This window comes from Scyliorhinus torazame, chromosome 27 (assembly GCF_047496885.1).
Source record: "Scyliorhinus torazame isolate Kashiwa2021f chromosome 27, sScyTor2.1, whole genome shotgun sequence".
Taxonomy (NCBI): Eukaryota; Metazoa; Chordata; class Chondrichthyes; order Carcharhiniformes; family Scyliorhinidae; genus Scyliorhinus; species Scyliorhinus torazame.
This window is the reverse complement of record NC_092733.1, coordinates 7,888,712-7,908,279: the sequence shown is the minus strand read 5'-3', so window position 1 is coordinate 7,908,279 and position 19,568 is coordinate 7,888,712. Positions and strand designations below refer to the sequence as shown.

Genomic DNA, 19,568 nt, shown 5'->3' with positions numbered 1-19,568 from the left:
CTTGGTTTTCTGCAGGAAGCCGTGGCATGGAGGCTGCTCGACTTTGGCCTTCCATCGGGAGGTAATGGTCGCTGTCCGAGTAGCCGTCCCTCCCCATTTCTTGCATCTCCACAGCCTGCAATACAAAGCCAAATTTGGGGGGGTATTAAAGGGGAGGAAACGTCAGCCTTAAGCTGGAACTGAGCGAGCTGGAAGGCCCCTCATTCAAATTTGTACTGAGGAATAGCAGATAGTAAGCAGTACACCCTGCTCCATGCTTGATGTGTTGACATAAACAAACATCAAAAGAAGGAAAGGGGTATTATTATAACTTAGAAGGTCCACACACTCAAGAATTAACCTGTACATGAGGTGATTTGTCTTGTCATCCTTGGATTCTAGGCGGTACTAGCAATCTGATACTTATTGCCCATTTACAGGTGTCCTGAGAAGATGGTGGTTGATCATTTCCTTGAACTGCTTCAGCCCTTATGATAGTGGTATTCTCATAATAAGACCATAAGACATAGGAGCAGAATTAGGCCACTCGGCCCATCGGGTCTGCTCCGCCATTCAATCATGGCTGATATTTTTCTCATCCCCATTCCCCTGTCTTCTACCCATAAACCTTGACCCCTTATTAATCAAGAACCTATCTATCTCTATCTTAAAGGCACTCAGTGATACGGCCTCTGCAGCCTTCTGCGGCAAAGCGTTCCACAGATTCACCACCCTCTGGCTGAAGAAATTCCTCCTCATCTCTGTTTTAAAGGATTGTCCCTTTAGTCTGAGGTTGTGTCCTCTGCTTTTAGTTTTTCCTACAAGTGGAAACATCTTCTCCACATCCACTCTATCCAGGCCTCGCAGTATCCTGTAAGTTTCAATAAGATCCCCCCTCATCCTTCTAAACTCCATTGAGTACAGACCCAGAGTCCTCAACCATTCCCCATACAACAAGCTCTTCATTTCAGGGATCATTCTTGTGAACCTCCTAATGCTATTAGGTAACGAATTACAGGATCAACTCTCCAATCTCATAACTAAGATTTAGGCACTTACATTTATTTTAATTATTTATTTTCACTTTTATGACAAACTTTCTTCTCATTGGTTTGGGGAACATTTCCCTCATTTTTGTCCTCAGGAACATCAACAAAACAGTTCCAGGTCAGGCTATGGGTAGGTTAGACAGAGTGAAGTTCCCTCCACTGTACTACAAAATTGCTATTTAACCTCCAGAGATGCCAGTGGGGTGTTTCCATTCTGCACCTCATCATCTTTCACAAATTAGGAATTATGAGTAGGATGGGACCCAGTTAGCTCAGTTAACTAGACGGCTGATGTATGGATCGTAATAACGGCAATAGCATGGGGTTCAGTCCCTGTTCTGGCTGCAGCAGACTGGGGTCCAGCCTCCTCACCCTACCCTCAGTAAAATACCCTGGCACCTTGGCATAAATCAACGAGTAATCACCAAGGACCTGTCTTCGGGCAGTGAACTTAAGAAGAATGAGCACGATTATGGCAATTGTGAACAGAGTTGAGATTAACTTAATACAAGAGCAAAGTACAGGAAGTCTGGAATTAAGTTTACAAATGTTGGAAATAATGAGGCCGAGCAGGATCTGTGGGGAGAGAAACAAGAGAGTTAATGTTTCAGGCCAGTTGCCATTTGTCATGGTTAATGACCAAAGGCTCATTGACCTAAAGCGTTAACTCTGTTTCTCTCTCCACAGAAGCTGCCAGACCTGCTGAGGAGTATTTCTAGCATTTTCTATTCTTATTTAAGATTGTCGTAAACTCACATTGTATGAAACTCTTTCAACTGTCAGAGAAAGGAAGCTTTCACTTAAATGAGTCTGGATTAAAACACGGTCACACAGGTAACAAGACAGTGCTCCCTCCCTGTTTCTTTGTGGCTGAATGTCCAGCTTCGCGATGGAAATTTCTGCATTATTGTCAAAACTGTCAGTTATCCATAAAATCTGTTGAACAGTCCAGAAGAAGGCCATTCGGCCCACCAATCCTCCCAAGGAACACCCTACCTAGGCCCACGCCCCCACCCTTTCCCCGTAACCCCACCTAACCTTTTGGGCATTGAGAGGTAATTTAACACGGTCCATCCACCTAATCTACACATCACTGGACTGTGGGAGGAAACCGGAGCACCCGGAGGAAACCCATGCAGACACGAGGAGAACGTGCAGACACCGCACAGACTCCGAGGTAGAATTGAACCGGGTCCCTGGCGCTGTGAGGTAGCAGTGCTAACCACTGTGCCACCATGCTGCCCATCGCAGCTAGTTGATGTTATGAGAAGAATTCATAAATAGGTATAGACAGTTGAGTACCAATGGTTCAGTTCTCATGGGTAGACACTAGCTCCAAATCAGCATTAAGATAGAGATCACTCTCCCTTATGGCAATGTAGAAACCCATTCATAGCACAGTTGGTAATAAGAATATGGTCAAATTAACATTGAAGTATGACATGCTTATTATAATATACTTATAGAATGCCTCATCTCATTGTTGAAATGTCAGAAAGTGCTTCATGTAATGAATTGTTTTTGGAGTGTTATTATGTAAGCTATCGCAATGTGGGCTACATATAAAATAATGGTTACCTGGGAATAGAGTTCGTAGACTAACTGGTTGGGTGGGCGGTACAGATATCTCTGAAAATTACAAGGACAAGCCCTGGGTGGTGAGATTAAATGTCTTGAAATTGCTCCAGGACATCACTTATTCTGTAACACAGACTAATTTAGTTATTTTAGGATAAATCTTGGTTTATTCTTGCATTGAGCAGCTTCACGGCTGTTTATAGAGAAATAATTTGTGGTTATCAGGGGATTCCTTGGCCAATATATGTCAAATTGCTGTGTCATATGATGCCGTTTATTCTGTAGGATGCAGGAAGATATTACAAGTTTAGATATAATAAGTTCCTTCATAAATTCTGAATTTAAAATGGAAAGATTGACTTGAAGTTTGGATAAACATAATTATACAATCAATCTTCCCTAAAGATTTTTTGAATAGAATGTGTAAAGTATAGAGCTCAGTTGAAGTACAAGCCAAGGAATAGTTGAACTAGGGGTACTGATGGAGTGCAGTCCCCAGATTGAAAGTCATACATTCTGTCACTATTTGTATATTTCCATTATAATTTTTGTGCGCGCACTTATGATAGTAAATGCTTCGGAAAACATGTCAGGTTAGGATTACATTTTAGCATCAGAGAAGGGACTGCCATCACTTCCACTGGGGGAGAATAGATGGGATGGGGGAGTTTAAGTGAGTGGGCAAGGGTCTGGCAGATGGAGTACAATGTTGGTAAATGTGAGGTCATCCATTTTGGTAGGAATAACAGCAAAATGGACTTTTATTTAGATGGTAAAAAAATTGCAGCATGCTGCCGTGCAGAGGGACCTGGGTGTCCTTGCGCATGAATCGCAAAATGTTGGCAGCAGGTAATTAAGAAGACAAATGGAATTTTGTCCTTCATTGCTAGAGGGATGGAGTTTAAAAGCAGGGAGGTTATGTTGCAGCTGTATAGGATACTGGTGAGGCCACACCTGGAATACTGTGTACAGTTTTGGTCTCCTTACTCAAGAAAGGATGTACTGGCACTGGAGGGAGTGCAGAGGAGATTCACTGGGTTGATTCCGCAGTTGAGAGGATTAGCTTATGAGGAGAGACTGAGTAGACTGGGACTATACTCATTGGAATTTAGAAGAATGGGGGGGGGATCTTATAGAAACATATAAAATTATGAAGGGAATAGATAGGATGGAAGCAGGGAGGCTCTTTCCTCTGGCGGATGAAACTAGATCTGTGGGTGGGCGGGGGCCAGCGAATCACACGCACATGTTTTGGGGTTGCGAAAAATTGCAAAGATTCTGGGCGGGAGTGTATGTGGTCTTAGCCAGGGTAGTGGAGGAGGAGGTGGACCCGGACCCTTTGGTGCTGATATTTGGGGTTTTAGAGAAGCCGGAACTCATGGAGAAGAGGAAGGCCGATGTCATGGCCTTCGCCTCTTATTGCACAGTGGTGAATTTTACTGGAGTGGCGGTTGGCATCGCCACCGGGGGCAGAGGTTTGGTTGGGTGACCTGTACGACTTCCTGAGGTTGGAGAAGATAAATTATGAGTTAAGGGGCTCTGCAGAGGGGTTTGAGTAAAGGTGGGGGATGTTTGTGACCGTGTTTGAGGAGCTGTTCGTCGCATTTGGGGGGGGGGGGGGGGGGGGGGGGGGGGATGAAAAAGGGGAAATATTTGTAAAGACTGTATAGTTCATTGCTGGGAAGTATATTTCCCCGGGATGCTTATGTGTGCAACCTGTTTAATAAGGTGGGGCAGACTTCTAACTGAGAGCAAATTTCTGACTGAGTTGAGGAGGAATTTCTTCACCCAAAGGGTTATGAATCTGTGGAATTCCCTGCCCAGTGAAGCAGTTGAGGCGACCTCGTTGGATGTTTTTAAGGCAAAGGTGGATAGATTTTTGAACAGAAAAGGAATTAAGGGTTATGGTGAGCAGGCGGGTATGTGGAGCTAGGTCCGCAAAAAGATCAGCCTTGATCTTATTGAATGGTAGAGCAGGTTCGAGGGGCCAGATGGCCGACTCCTGCTCCTAGTTCTTATGTTCTTATGTAATATGGTCCAAAATGTTCACAGAGGTAGTTTCCATTATAATATGGCATAGGAGTTTATAATGAAAAGATTTGGCAAGTAGGTTTTTAACATATTATAGATACATATGTTTACATAGAATTCACTTTCTATAAGAATCACATTTGATTTTTGCAATATTTTGCTGTCACACCAAGTACACCATGTTTTGTGTATTGTATAAAACAGAATATCCTGTGGCTCATACTGAGCAACTTGGGTCATCTGCGAGTGGTATATGATCATAGAATATATTGCGTTTTATGACATGCTGCTGAAAAGGTCTGAAAGGCTGTGGCATAGCACCTTAATCCATGTGCAATGGGATATTTCTGTGTTCTTTTTGGCCATTCAACCTTAGTTTACTTCCCATACCTCCTCTATCCTTTCTCCTGTGTTCAGTACTCCCGGTTAATGCTGGCAAAGGAGCACGATGAACTTGGGAATTGTCAACTATGTGAATGTTATCCTTACCATCGTTTCTGCCTCAACTGACACCTGCAGGAAACAGTCAACTGATTGCTGTTTGTTTAAAGTGGCAATCACACTTGTCTATATGTCACTGCATTTCAAAGTAATTCACTTAAAGCAAATGCATTTTAAGTTGATGCATTCCAAATGATGCAGAGAGGTGCTAAATAAACGCACTTCTTAAATGTAATAATAATAATCTTTATTGTCACAAGTAGGCTTACATTAACACTGCAATGAAGTTACTATGAAAATCCCCTAGTCGCCACATTCCGGCACCTGTTCGGGTACACAGAGATTTCATAGAATTTCATAGAATTTACAGTGCAGAAGGAGGCCATTCGGCCCATCAAGTCTGCACCGGCTCTTGGAAAGAGCACCCTACCCAAACTCACACTTCCACCCTATCCCCATAACCCAGTAACCCTACCCAACACTAAGGGCAATTTTGGACACAAAGGGCAATTTAGCATGGCCAATCCACCTAACCTGCACATCTTTGGACTATGGGAGGAAACCGGAGCACCCGGAGGAAACCCACGCACACACGGGGAGAACGTGCAGACTCTGCACAGAGGGAGAATTCAGAATGTCCAAATTACCCAACAGCACATCTTCCGGGACATGTGGGAGGAAACCGGAGCGCCCGGAGGAAACCCACGCACACACGGGGAGAACGTGCAGACTCCGCATAGACAGTGACCCAAGCCGGGAATCGAATCTGGGATCCTGGAGCTGTGAAACGACAGTGCTAACCATTGTGCTACCATGCCACTCAATATACTAACCACTGTGCTACCGTGCCGCCCAATATAAAGAACACTCTGCAGATTTTATGTGTAATTCATGTTGGTGAAAAGTCTATTATAGAACTAGAATACCTAACTGGATAACTGCCAGTATTCTTTTTTAAATCTTTTAAAAATAAATTTAGAGTACCCAATTATTTTTTTCCAATTAAGGGTCAATTTAACGTGGCCAATCCACCTACCCTGCACATCTTTGGGTTGTGGGGGTGAGACCCACGCAAACACGGGGAGAATGTGCAAACTCCACACGGACAGTGACCCAGGGCCGGGATCGAACCTGGGTCCTCGGCGCCGTGAGGCAACAGTACTAATTACTGTGTCACCGTGCCGCCACAACTGCCAGTTTTCTAACACTTAATGTCGATTGATAATAATTTGACTATCAAATTGATGAACCCCACCTCTGGAGCACGAAGGTCTGATAAAGGGCCAAGGCGAAATAAAACATTTACAAAGTACAACAACCACAGAACGGGCCAGTTATCAAATGGCGCAGGGAGGGACTCAGCTGGTTAATAAATTTATTTGTTGGAGCTGAAAGAAAGGTGGACAATAATAAAGGAACAAATAAAATGCTGAGAAAGATATAGGTACTTCTTGGGCATTGAAGAGGTTTTGGGCAGAGCTCCGATACATTGGTATTCACAATTGCCCATGTTTTTCCAGGTCAGCCATGCGGGATGGTGCGGACGGATAGATGCCTCTCAATAGGAAGGATGAGAGGCTCAGAGAATGAAGGTGAACCTGTAGCTCAAACTCAGCTCCACAGAGCCGCCTGTAGAGGCAGCTTTGGCAGAGGCCGGGGTGAGTTCTCTGGAGCCCCGAAACGAAAATATTCTCAAAATAAGATGAAAATTCGAACAACTATTTTTAAGGTATCAAATATTTACATTTGAAATTGTTGAATAGAATAAAATGTCTCCAATTACTTTTGGAAGTTTACTTTAAATCCTATTGTATTGAGAATGCAAATTTGTTTTGAGGCAAAATTACTGCCAGAAGCTGTCCACAGGTCCCATTGGGGGGCCGGGATATCGGGGAGCCCAGGAATTGCGACTGAGTGCAGCCTTGGTGGGGTGTTCCTGAGCACCGATTAGCAACCCCGCTAATCCTGCCCAGAACGGGACTCTGTTTTTGCACATAATCACAAGATTGTAAATCAAGCAACTTAATTGTTCTGGTGGCAAGCAATAAAACTGAGAGAAATGTTTTGCCAATTTATACCTGAGAGTTTGGCCGCGTGTCTTCTATTTCCTCCGAGTGACCTCTTTCAGGACTCCAAGCTCCTGTCTGCTGAAACATTTTTTGAGCCCGGTCTGTGACCCAAGATTGACTCTCCTTCATAATACCATCTTGTGCTCTTTGGGAAAATAAATTGTGCATTTATTAAGAACATTAGTAAGGAAGCCAGAATTCAATACTAGACAGAACATCTGAGACATAAGGCAAAATCCTCCACCGCTCGCCGCTGGTAGTGGGATTCCCAATGCGGTGGAGAATCGGACGCCTGGGGGTAAAACACGATTGCTGCCGCCCGCTGGTGGCGGGATCGGGGTTCGCGCCCATGTGCCAGCGGGGGATGGAAATGGGTCTTAATGACCCATTTGCATCCACTTAGCAGGCTGGGCACCATATTCTCCGGGCCCTGGACCCTCGCGATTCTCTCACAATAAGTGCATTCCAATCACCCCCTTCATGCTTGAGTGCTTGTGAAGTGCTCAGCTGGAAATTGACAGCACTTATCTCTCTTTGAAGTGGTTGATGTTTGGAAACAGTGGTCAGAGCACTCCAAAGTTACTGAACCATGAAGCAAGGCTCACAGCTGTGTGTGTCGAAGCTGTCAAGCACAGCCCACGAATGGAAATGAATGAATGGCTTGCAGCTCAAGGATCTGAGAGGTTTAAATACAGGTCACTACTTTCTCTTTCCAGGAGTTGACATGCGGTGCTTCCTCTGTCTGAGCCAGCAGGTGGATTGCCCAGGTGAGTGGTACAATAATTTTTTTCACTGCCTCTGTCTGGACTGGTCTCCAGCTTCCTGACAGGTTTCTCTTTTCTGGGGGGGCTTCCTGACAGAGGCCTCATTTCTGCACGGATTGTGAGGGGTCTCCCTATTTAGGGGGACTTGGGGGGGGGGGGGGGTCCCCCTATTTACGGATCTCTGGGAGGGTGGGGTGGTTACCCCCGTACTTGGGGGGAAAGGAGGGGACCAGAAAGTCCAGGGATGGGGGCTGATTTGTGATGCAGGGGGATGGGTTACCAGCCACAGGGACAGTGACCCGGGGCCGGCATCGAACCCAGGTCCTCAGCGCTGTGAGGCAGCAGTGCAAGCCATTGCACCACCATGCCACCCACAGGTGTGACACTTCTAACTGAAGCTCAGCAGGGTAACTACCAGTGATAAATAGTGAGCAGGGAACAAGGACTGAAAAGGTTTAAGGGAAATGACTAATTATTTTGCATCTGGTGCCTACATACTTTTAAAGCTGACAAGTCCCCAGGTCTTCATGGACTTCAGAAGTGGCTGCTGAGGCATTGGGTATAAATTTTGAAAATTCCCAAGACTCTGGAAAGGTTCCCATCAGATTGGAAAATAGAGAATGCAACTCCTCTATTCAAGAAAGGAGGGAGACAGAAATCTGGAAATTTCAGGCAGATTAGCTTGACACCTGCCAGAGTGTAATCGCTGGAATCTATTATTAAGGCTGTTATAGCTTGGAATTTCAAAATCTCATTGCAATCAGACAGTCAACATGGTTTTGTGACAGGGAAATGAAATGAAAATCGCTTATTGTCACAAGTAGGCTTCAAATGAAGTTACTGTGAAAAGCCCCTAGTCGCCACATTCAGGCGCCTGTTCGGGGAGGCTGGTATGGGAAATCATGTTTGTCTAATTTATTGGAGTTCTTTGAGGAAGTAACAAACAAAGTTGATAAAGGGGAACTGGTGGATTTCCAGAAGGCATTTGACAAGATGCCACATCAAGGGTTTAAGAGCTCATGGTGTCAGGGGTAACCTATTGGTATGGATGGAGGATTGGCTAGCTAACAGGAAACAGAGAGTAGGCATAATGGGTCATTTTTGGGTTGACAAGCTGAGACAAATGGAGTGCCACAGCGATCAGTGCTGGGCTGTCAACGATTTACAATTTTTATCAATGACTTGGATGAAGGGTTGAGTAAAAATGATTCTTAAGAAGCAGGTTGCAACTTGCATCAGTAGGTAGGCATCTTTTAAAACACCATTCACGGCTGGATGAGCGTCATGCCACAGCCACAGTGCAAGCGCGTTACTGGGTATGTGCAGAAATGAAAATAAAGTCACTTTTCAGCAATTATGTCACCGTCTTAATGTTCATTACTGTAAACAGCTTTTAATTAACAGCAGTTTTAAAAATCAATCTTGTGAGAAAAACATAGCTTTAACCTCTCACACAGAAAAATGCTGTGAATTACAACCTTCATCCAAAGTCATTCATTGTATTCTATTATTAGGTGTGATAAACCAACGAATTGTTGGATTGAATGCAATATTTTTGGGGATGGGGTCCAGCATCAACAGATAAAATTGGATTCTCAAGTTCAACGGGAAACTAGTGATCGCAGCAACACCTTGGAAACTTGGGTATGAGTACCAATTCGAGCTAGATTTACAATAATTCATAGGAAAATTAGAAAGGGAGTTGGAGAGAAATTAGTTTCACCCAATGGGCGTGGAGGTCTGGATCCTATTGCCTGAAAGAGAAGTAGAGGCAGAAAACCTCATGGCACTTAAAAAAATCTGAGATATACACTTGTAGCGCCGTGGCGTACAAGGCTATGGATCAAGCGCTGGGAAATGGGATTCAACTGGATCGTTCTTCCTTGGCCAGCAAAGACATGATGGGCTGAATGGCCTTCTTATTACAATACTAATTAGAAGCGGAGATTAAACCTCAGCTAGGCTCCGGTATATATTTAATTCCTATTATCAGTTGAGTGTTCCAACACCACCAAGGAAACATGAATACAAATCCCAACCTCAACCTTAAGACCTAGGTACAATTCACAGTCTTGACTAATTCTCAAATAAAGAGACTTCTCCTACAGAGTCCCATTTCATTAGTATTAGCGGAGAAACCTATTGGGTAGGGTAAGAGTGAAGGGTACGGTGAAGGTCCTTTGCCATTCTGGTCAGTGTTTCAGATAAATAGTGATATCAATCATGTCAATGAAGATTGGTTGGTGTCAGACCAGCCCATCCCCCTGACTCTTGATAACAGTTTAGATCCAGTGGGGTGAGATGGAGAAAGAAAAGAAAAAAGTAAAGGAGTAAATTACAGATTAAAAACTTCAAAAATAAAACAAGTACTTCAGTATATTATACTAATCAACAATAGACCAGTGCTCTGGAGGGGTTTTGGGCAAGGGTTTGCATTTCATTCTATCGACAGCTTTATTCCACATCGTGTAATAGGTTAGAATGCTGGATTTAGCTGCTTTAAAGTGGTAATTTACTGACGTTGGAACTTACAGGCCATTTCCAGAGATGTGCTGGGGGTCGGGTAAGGCATTCTGCCCTGGATCCATCTCCTGCGTGGGTGACGGTGGCTCCATTCGCTGAAATAGTAATGGCGTTCGATTCTGTGTGAGATACAACATGGCCTAGGGCTGGCATCAGACAGACTTATGGGAATGAAGTAAGAAGATTCAGAATGTTATGATGCCAAGCGAAGATTCATTTACCTCCCAGGTCACACCTGATTCTGGAAAAAGGGGGGTCATTTAACACCGTGAGCTCCGTGAGAACTAATCTCTTTTCCTGATACCACAAACAGCAGTAAAAATGACCTTTGATATTGCAGCTATAATTATTATACCACAGTATATCAGGAAACAGATTATATTCAATATTCTCAAAATGCATTAGAAAATTAGAGATTTTATTTAAAAGTTTCATCCAAAGATCGTAGCAGACGTCCACTAAAGTTGTGGGGGGGTGCGGGGGGTTGCAGTTGACCACAAAACACCCTGGGCGAAGGAAGGGAAACAAATCAGACAATATTCTCACTGATCATTATCCAGCGATCCCTTCTGCAAAGTGTGTCTATGTGGATCTCCGTGGTGACTGGTTCAGGTTGAACAGTGATACTGTAGAATAGGCCCATGACATTCGGTATGAAAGAGGGCCAAGTGGGCAAGGTTACCAGAGGATGTTCATAGTCATGCTCGAGGTGTGACATGCTGCCTTCAGGAAATTCAGAGAAACAAAAACTCTCATTGCAACAGACAATTTATCACCTCGCTGAAAATATTTTTCCGGTTTATGGAAATGAAACTGCGACCAGGTGAGATTGCATAAGCTGCAACAAACTTTCGAAAAAGGTTCTATGGTAAAGCATCAGCCGGGAGCACATCAGCGGTTTGGGCCTTTTGTGCCTCTGCTCTTGCCGTACACCTGTAGAGAGGAGCTGAAGAAGCCAGGCACTTTGTTTCCAGATTGGGCGGGGTGGTGGGGGGGGGTCACTCTTGCAAATCTCCAAGAGCAACTTTCAGAAGCTTGGTAGCGGACATCAAACAACACTGTCAGTTATGGATGCCACAAAGCAGAGAGAAAACAAACAGGTTGTGGGGAGGAATATAGCCAAAGAATTTCTATATCTCCTTAAAAATATCAGCCACCATAACGAAACAAATTAACACCCCAAGGAAAATAGTTGTCATTTCATTAGGTGGGAAGTAAAGTATCTACACATTGGATTATCCTTCTGACTAGAAAACAACTTTACAAGAACATTATAAAAACATATTGACACCAAGCCTCATATGGCGATAGTCGGGCGGTCAATGAGGTAGGTTTTAAGGAACGTCTTAAAGGAGAAAAATGAGGTGGATAGTTGGGCAAGGTGTAGAGAGGGAATTCCAGAGCATTGGACTGAGGCAGCTAAAAGCACAGCCACTGGGCTGATTCAAATTGGGATGCTCAAAAGGCCAAAGTTAAATGAGGAAAGTTGTCTCATCGGGTTGCCAATCCCCCAGGATTGGCCTGGAGTCTCCGGGAATTGAAGATCAATTTCCAGGACAATGCTGAGTGCAATCCTAGAGAAAAATCATAGACACATTAAAAATATAGTTTTTTTTCTTTGAATATTTCTCCTCACCAGATATAAAAATATTGGAAATGGGGGTAAACAAGGCTTTGTGGCTGATAGTCAAGCATCGTCCAATTAGGTAATGAGACTTTTTGCTTTCCAATTGGTGTAGGAAGTTAGTGCGTCAAATGGATGGATATCTTGGCCAAATAATGACTGAAGCATGGGGGCAAGTCATGTGATTAAACCTCCAGAAATACATTTAATCACAGTTGCCGGCCCTGATCTCCGAGGCTGGGGTGTTGGAGGAAATTACAGAGAGAGGGAGGGGTGAAGTTATGGAGAGATTCGGAAATAAAGATGAAAATTTTAAAACCAAAATTTTGCTTTAGCGGGAGCCAATGTATGTCAGCAAGATAGATAAACGGGTCTTGGTGTGAATTAAGACGGGATGTTGGATGTCCTCCAATTTAGGATGAGTAGAATGTGGGAGATCAGCCAGCAGTCCATTGGAATAGTCAAGCCGAGAGGTAATAAAAGCAGGAATGAGGATTTCAGTAGCTGATCAGCTGAAATGGGGTGACACTGGGTGATGTATAAGGATGTGGAAAATAGGCAATCTCAGTGCTGGCATGATTCTATGTTGGAAATTATCTCGGGGTCAAGTATTGCAAACAGACTGGTTTAATCTCAGACTGTGGTCAGGGAGAGGAGTGGAGTTGGGAGCTATTGAGTGGAGTTTGCAGTGGGGACTGAAAACAATGATTCAATTGGAGGAAATTTCTGCTCATCCAGTATAGGATGTTGGATAAGCAGTCTGATAATTTAGCAACAATAAAAATGTCTGGAGAGATGTCGGGCGTGATTTAATGGGAATGTTTCTAAGTGTGGTAGTGAGCTGGAACTGTCGCGAGCTTCCTGACGCTCGACCCTGCGAGGCCGTCACGGATACCATTAATTATATGGAGGTCGGCTTTAAGCGGTGATTATTGGTTTCTCGCCACGCCACGGCGGGATCTAGATTTTGCCAATGGGAGGTACCGGTTAGATCGCAAACTAACCGGCGCCTGGTACGGTTCCCGATTTTGGCCTCTCCCCCAATCTTTAAAAAAAATAAATTTAGAGTACGCAATTAATTTTTTCCAATTATGGGGCAATTTAGCATGTCCAATCCACCTACCCTGCACATCTTTGGGTTGTGGGGGTGAAACCCACGCAGACACGGGGAGAATGTGCAAACTTCACACGGACAGTAACCCAGAGCCGGGATCGAACCTGGTACCTCGGCGGCGTGAGACTTCACTGTTAACCACTGCTCCACCGTGTTGCCCGATCTTTCCCCCAATCTAAAGACCGCATCGCGCTCTCGCTCAAGCGCAACGCAGCCAAAAGATTGGGCCTGTCGTTGAGGTAGGACTCAGTGCCTTCAACATATAGATAAAATCCAGGGCTGTGTTTTAAGACAACATCACCAATGGGGAGCATGCAAATGAGAAGTAGGAAAGGGTAAAGGATAGATGCTTGGTGGACATCAGAGGGAGCAGTGTTAAGCAAGAAGAGAAGCTATTGATATTCTGGTTATGAAAAAATAGCTAAGAATGGACCCAGATGAGAGCAGGCACACCCAGATAGATAACTGTGGAGAGGTGTCGGAGGAGAATTATGTGGTCAACTGTTTCAAACACTGCAGAAAGCCGAGAAGGAAGAGGAGGGAAACACAGGAAATTATTTGTGACTTTGATAAGAGTTATTTCAATTCTGTGGCAGTGGTGGAAGCCTGTTTAGAAGAATTCAAACATGGGTGTTCCAGAAAAGATGGGCACAGCTTTGGGAGGCAACAACACTTTCCATTACATTCAGGATTCAAAATAAAATGTTCAACAGAAGTTCCAGTGTGTTGCAATGGTTTTGATTCCATGGTGTTTACACAACAGTATTTCAATTCCCATGTGAAGACATAATGTCACTCCCATCTTCCTGATTTCACACCCTTCCCAGCAACATTGTCAGTGGTCCATTAGCAGGTCACCCAGCCAATGGCTCAGGATTTGTGATGGTTAAGCAAAGGAAACATGGGACAAACTCTGACACCAGCAAAGCCTTCGTGTGGTCTTGGATTTCATTATTCACCTTTAGATTGAGGGGCTCCACACTTTCTTGGTTAAAACTAGGCTTTCAAGAGAAGTTTAAAAAAAAATGCATCTTGGCACAATTTTGTATCGTGCTTTAAGATTCAATGTTGAATGACCCTCCTGAGTAAATGAATGTTACTTGACCAAAAGCAATTATTGAAAAGAAAATCATGCAGATAATTAGCATCCTTTCAATGATTTGAAGGGAAGATGCAGAAATGAAATCCGGGGTAAACTTGTCTCCAGCATTTTGGAACGTTTAGATACAGGATCCCATTTTATTGACCTGTGTAGGTTGGGAAAAGCAGAGAAAATCTACAAACTTTTCCATTCTTGTCACGACTTGCCGTCAAAGCGGCCCCCTCTCTTCCAAAGTCCCCTCAGCAATCTGCAAATGGTACCTGGTGATGGCATCGACAGCCTGTACAAACACATCTCCAACAGAGGGACAACTTAGGTCAATAATTCACATTGGCTTATTCTTTTCTTGAACAGTCCACTCCAAGAACAACATAGCTTCATTTGAAGAAAATTGTTTGGCAAACTCAAGCAATTTCAATCCTTTAAAAACCATTTTTTCTTTTCTCTTTCAGGTTGGAATTTGCCAAGATTGGCTTGGAACGAACTAATCATAGTACCAGGCTTTTAACATTTTGACGCACAAGACTTCTTCAATGGGATTTGTTAAAACGAGTAGTACCGACTTGAAGCAATATTTGTTAAACTGGTCCATCCTCTTGCACCTCCCCCCGCCCCCTCTTCCTCCCCCATCATTTCTCTCCAAGGAACCTACCCATATTTGGGGTCCCAGCAAGCCAATAGTGCATTACCCCTTTCTTCACTGTGTGACCTTAGGAAGTGGAGCAGCAGGCTATATGATCATGTGAGCATTTTGGCAATGTGATCCTGGTCTTATCGAATTCTGACACTAAAACTTTCAACAGCAAGCACTAGGAACGGAGTTGAGGGGGGGGGGGGCACTGGCAATGGGCGAACTGATACATCCCATCTGTAACCTAGGAATGCTGACATTAATGGCAATCCATCAAATCTACTATTTAAGCTCATTTAGCGAAGACCAAATGTGGGTGTTTGCTTGGAATTTGCACCAGCAGAGTGCTGGCTATTAGCATGTCCTGAATTGCTCCAGAAATAGCGCCCCCTACGGGAACGTGAACCACACAACAATTCAGTCCCAGCGTCAACACTTAGTCTCCCAAACGGGAGAATTTCACCATTGTATCATGTTATTCTGCTGTTTAAGATGGAGCTGTCTGTCCCGCTAAGGCTAAAATATGTTGTAAGTAGACATCTTGAGAAAGCTCATCTGGAGGCTAATTGCGCTTAGACAGATCCTCAGGTCAATTAGAGGCTTTCTTCTGATTCTGATACATGCACAAGTTATTTTCTGTTGCTTGGTTGCCAAGTTTCTCTGTACAGAAATAAAATGTGAACCTTTGCATTAAGTTGATTTAAGGGGAAATTTATCTTAATCAACAAATACATAACAAATTTACAGAAGACAGAAAATGCTGGAAACGTACAGCAGCTACTTATAAGAAAAGACAGGTTAGATATTTTATCAGAACAGGAACCTGTTTTTCTGTTTCTGTTTCATGTTAACAATCTTTCTTCTCAGTAGAACTACATTAAGTTTTTACTTGCACCAACAGAATGGCAAAAATGATGCCGACTCGCCTCTCCCACAGCTCAAAATGGTTCCTCCACTCGATAAAACAGCTATTTGTAAAGGTCCTCTGGGATTTGCCTTGAGATAACGTGAAACTCTACTAGTCACAGTGGCAGCATCCCTTCTGTTTAAAGTGACGACAACACCCTGAATCCACTAGCATAGGGTCAGCAGATTAAGGCAAACTGTGTTTCAGGTCTGCGTCTGCTGTGGTGTTCGACAACATTACCAAAGCATTGATTGTACCTTAAACTCAACTTAATGCTTAATCTAATCATAAGCAAGTCCTGCCTTTATCCCATTCACAATTGTGTAAAGACCTTCAAATTAACACATTGTTGATTGGTGTGCACAGTTGGCCACGCAATTGGTTTGAGGCTAGACAATTTAGAGATTTTCAAAAATGGAACACCAAGAGTTTTTCTTTTTAATTACAAGTCCAAGTCCACTCTTCCTGCCAGGATGGGAGGGTTTAGTTATAAAGGGGTGGCTTTAAACCTTTGATGTTGGCAATTTAAATGGGTTGCCCAAGGTGGAACCCTAAGCCCATCATCTCAGTTGACGAAAAAGAAGCACTTTTATAAGTCTGCTGCCTCATTTTGGTTTAATGTTTCTAAAATTGTGGGCAACAGGTGTTTGATTTTGAGATAAATATTGCTGTGAAGATGCAAATTAGTTTTGTATAATTCCCTCTTGATCGAGCCAAAGCCTTTGAAGAGCTACGGCAGGGTAAAAGTAAAATGTTGCAGATTTGGATGAATTTTTAACCACCCCAATGTTAATATTTCAGGCTCCAGCTTGTTAGATTTGTGTCCCCTAATCAAAGTCAGGTTCTTTTTTCTGTATAAATTCAAAAGGAATGACTCCGTCCCTTGAGGAGTATCTCTTCATCAGCATGTATTGTTTTGCAGTTACATTATCAACTTTCCTCCGTAACGCTGTCATTATCACCTGGCATACAAGATCGATCCCCGCTCACAAGACAAGGAACTTATATATCATAGAATAGAATCCCGAGAGTGAAGAAAGAGACAATTTGGCCCATTGAGTCTGCACCGACCCTCTGAAAGAGTACCCTACCTAGGACCACTCCCCCGCTCTATCCCCGTAACCCCACCCATCCTGCACATCTTTGGGCATTAAGGGGCAATTTAGCATGACCAATCCACCCATCCTGCACATCTTTGGGCATTAAGGGGCAATTTAGCATGACCAATCCACCTAACCTGCACATATTTGAACACAAAAGGGCAATTTAACATGGGCAATCCATCTAACCTGTACATCTTTGGACTGCGGGAGGATACCAGAGGACCCGGAGGAAACCCACACCAGAAATTTTAAAACTGTAAGCTAGAAGATTGCTTACAAAGTCAACACCATTAGCAACAAAGTAATGTTTTCTTCATGAAAATAAATTATAATGGCCAGATTGGTAAATGTATGGCTTGGTGTACATTCACAGGCCCAAGAGATGCCAATCCCACTGCTGTGTCGAGTTTGAAGAGTTAGCTGGACCAGTGATTGACTATAATTTGACCTTTATGCCCATCCCAGAAGGAGAGAGAACAGAACAAAAAACATCAGCCAGGGTTTAATCTCCGGCTCATCAGAAATAGACTCTTGTTAGAAACTGTGGACAGGATCAACAGCAGTAAACATGGCTCTTTAAGAAAGTAAGATGAGCACCCTCTTTCCAGGTCTAATGGTCTTATAGGGACACCTCAGCAGTTACCACAGTAGATTTTTGAATTTGGGATTAAGGGCTGGATTTTCACTGAGTCAAGATGACTTGGTAACCCTTTAAAATTGGCGAGTGGTCCCGATTCCAGAATTCACAACTCCAATCCCATGGTTTTCAGAAGTACCTTTTAAGATTCCGGGCTGGTTGGGGTTGCGAGACTGGTCCGCCAACCTTGCTGGCTCCATTGCTCAGCTGGGCATGTCCTAGACCACTGCAATATTCATGGAGGGCCAGCTTTTCAAAGAGTTGTGGTTCAGGGCACCTCAGGGGTGTCTGGAACCATAGTCTGCATGAGGAATCCTTCTGAAAAGTAAGTTCAAAAAGGTCTTCCCCATGTCAAGGCATGCTCTCAAACAAGCTGTGTAGCCCCTCATGCCCTCCAAAACACCCCTATGGCTCCACCTGCCCTCATGCCAAGATATGCCCCCCAAACAACCCCTCTGGCCTCTCATGATCCCATGCCAAGCTATGGCACCTCCATGCCTATTCAGGCTGTGTAGACTAAATAAACTCTACAATGACAGTAAGGTGTGTGAAAAAAAGCTTTAAAAATATAATTTGGCCAGATTCTCCAGTCCTTTCCGCTGGCAGGATCTTATGGTCACACCAAAGTTGACCCCTGCTGCCGGGGAAATGGATGAGCCATGCAAATTGCCATTGACTTCGGTGGGATTGGAAAATCCCACTGGCGGTCAATGCTGATCCGCAGAGGGCTGGAAAATTCCAGTCATTAATTGATAAATTTGCACTTTTTAAAATAAACCTCCTTTTCATTACAGGCAAATAAAAAAGTGTCAATCATCCTGACTCTCCACAGTATCAATAGTTGAAACTGCCAGCACTTAAAACCTCTATCTTGTGTAAACAGACATTGTGCAAATAAACATATATCAGAAAGCCAGAACTGTCAATCAAACAATATTTTTCCTGGGGTTCAAGTGTTTCAACAGGTTAATGGATTCTGGGCTCTGAGCCAAGACCCACTATGCATTCTTGGCTGAGAGCCCAGGCATCCATTAGAACACTCCAACACCTGAGTCCAGGGAAACGTTTTTTAAAATACATATCCGACTGTCACTATAGGGTTAATTGGTTTTATACTGTGTGTAGTGGGCGAATGAAGAAGTGCCATCACTTGGCATGAGGGGCTGTAAAGGTTGTTTGGCAGGGCATACTTGGCATGGTGGGGTATGAGGTGCCTTAGGGGGTGGGTAGGGGGCCTGATATGGCCTGGGTGGGCCATTGGAAGTGAATGGGCGATGAGGGAGTATGAGGAGTGAGGGCTGGAGGGATTTTTTTGTTTTTAATATAACTGGGACCAAGTCCCACAGCACCTTTTAAACAGCTCGTCTTTGCACCGGCAGTCTATGTCATCGCCTCCGAACCTTTTTCCAGGTCAGCTGCCCCCCCCCATGAAAATTCCAGCCTTGCAGGTACTTTCTCCCAAGATGGGTGGGCTGAGCCAAGAATTTTCTCAACTCCCACTACCCATCTCCAGGATGGAAATCCAGCCCAGGACTGAGGCCTAGTTTACACTAACAGTTCTGCAGCAATCCTCTATAAAGTACCTATATTGTGGATGGATTCTGAGGAGGAAAAAGTCAAATCCACATTTGCTAAAACATATAGGGACACCACCCAAGGAACTATGAACTGGACAGTCTGAATTTGAGACAATTTCCCTTGAAAAGAATGTTTAAATAGACGGTTTGACAACACGGAGGCATTTAAATTCTTATTAATTCTGGTCTGGCACTATCTCATGCTGTCCTGGGAACAAACACAAAGGATAAGATTACTTATTTTAAGGTAGTTTAAATGGAACTGCATCCTCCAGACTAATTTCTAGGCCTTCCCAAGTACTGCTTCCTGGATAGGCAAAAGCTGACAACCCTAGAATTGTGTCCAGCGCTGGAAGAACCACTGGTGGGTGGATTGCTCCATGACACTGACCAAAGGGGATAGTCGAAATGTAAGAGCCTGGTGTGAAGGGGTTAATAA

The 19,568-nt window shown here is 43.8% G+C and overlaps 1 protein-coding gene across 8 annotated transcripts in view; it reads right to left on the bottom strand.

The window, feature by feature from the left end:
* LOC140403169 (voltage-dependent P/Q-type calcium channel subunit alpha-1A-like) overlaps positions 1-19,568 on the bottom strand; it is a 721,889-nt gene that overhangs the window by 82,097 nt on the left and 620,224 nt on the right. For 6 of the 8 annotated variants that reach the window (XM_072490879.1, XM_072490875.1, XM_072490873.1 and 3 more), the window contains 3 exons: positions 10,444-10,553; positions 7,157-7,292; positions 2-115 (listed from right to left, as the gene is read on the bottom strand). In XM_072490879.1, the coding sequence (XP_072346980.1) occupies positions 2-115; positions 7,157-7,292; positions 10,444-10,553 (360 nt within the window). The remainder of the gene's footprint in view (position 1; positions 116-7,156; positions 7,293-10,443; positions 10,554-19,568) is intronic. The other 2 variants (XM_072490876.1, XM_072490878.1) reach the window with 2 other exon arrangements.